A 1,184-nucleotide genomic window follows, 5' to 3' on the forward strand; every position below is an offset into this window, starting at 1 on the left:
CTTACTATTTACTTAACATCTGTACATTTTTTTGCCAGCTAACATTTAAAAGCACTTTAACATGTAAATGGTGGTGGGTGGGGTGGCGACCATTGCCGCCTATAAATCCACCCAGGTGTATCACCTAGGTAGGGGTCTGGGTACGCTATAGTGGAGTCGGATGGTGGCCCCTTGAAGATTTTGCATTTTTGTTGAGCCAATTTTATGTTTTTCTTCATTTTTTTTTAAAACACTTTTTTGTTTTATTTGAAGCGCTATACAAGTGTAACATTATTATTACTATTATTATTATCATTTAAACAATCATTCTGTGAGCCCAGTCGAACTATAATTTAGAAAGAACTTTGCAAATGAAAGTCAAATTACTTTTTAAATAAAGAAAAACATGAGCCAATAATAATTTCGTTTATAGTGTTAAAGCAGGTTAGATAAACATACTGGTAAAGAATATGAGAAAAAATGGATTGTACAATACATGCTAAAATTTGATGGATGTAGACAACGTAATTTGAATAATGAATTCTCACAATCCTCGTCCATTATTTTGTAGATTCGTAAAATTGTTTTTTATGGTATTTTAATAGACATAAATAGGAGCTCTAAATATACCAGTCATAATAAGACATTTAAAAGAATGGTGCTTCGATATGTTTCTTCCAGAGCTGTGCGCGTGTCTGGACGGCAAATCGGCACAAACATATGGGCTTACTCAATTTATAATATAGATGCATTTCACACCTTGAATAGTACTCAATTTATTTGGAATTAACTAAAATATTTTTATTGATTTTTTAAAGGTGAGGACTTGGAAATAATGGCACAGCAAAGAGTTGGTATGCCATGTGTAGCACCCGTCGAGGAGGAAGGAGTTTGGTATCGTGCTATTATCACCAACTGCAGTGAGGATCAAACAACTGTTCGATATGTGGATTATGGAAACACAGCCATTTTGCAAAAATCAAAGGTGAAAACCATTCAAGAATCATTGCTTAGCCAGCCAGTGTTTGCATTCAGGAGCAGTTTAGCTGGTGTCAGTCCTAAAGATAATATCTGGAGTGCAGAAGCCTGTGAAGCATTTGCAAATCTTGCTTTCGAAGGTGTCCTAACAGCCTCAGTTATGAAGGTCATTGATGATACTCATTCCTGTTCTTTGAAATTGGTTGATGATAATGGGGTATCACTTA

At 35.1% G+C, this 1,184-nt stretch overlaps 1 protein-coding gene across 1 annotated transcript; it reads left to right on the top strand.

Moving 5' to 3' along the window:
- Positions 1–797: 797 nt before the first annotated feature.
- On the top strand, positions 798–1,178 carry LOC117104487 (tudor domain-containing protein 1-like; the record flags this gene model as incomplete). The annotated part of the gene is made up of 1 exon (XM_033245340.1): positions 798–1,178. A coding segment is annotated over one exon (381 nt), but the record flags the coding sequence as incomplete, so codon positions are not given.
- Between the last annotated feature and the right edge of the window lie 6 nt (positions 1,179–1,184).

This window comes from Anneissia japonica, unplaced genomic scaffold, assembly GCF_011630105.1.
Source record: "Anneissia japonica isolate Jap-2015-1 unplaced genomic scaffold, ASM1163010v1 scaffold183627_len1184_cov105_single, whole genome shotgun sequence".
Lineage (NCBI taxonomy): Eukaryota > Metazoa > Echinodermata > Crinoidea > Comatulida > Comatulidae > Anneissia > Anneissia japonica.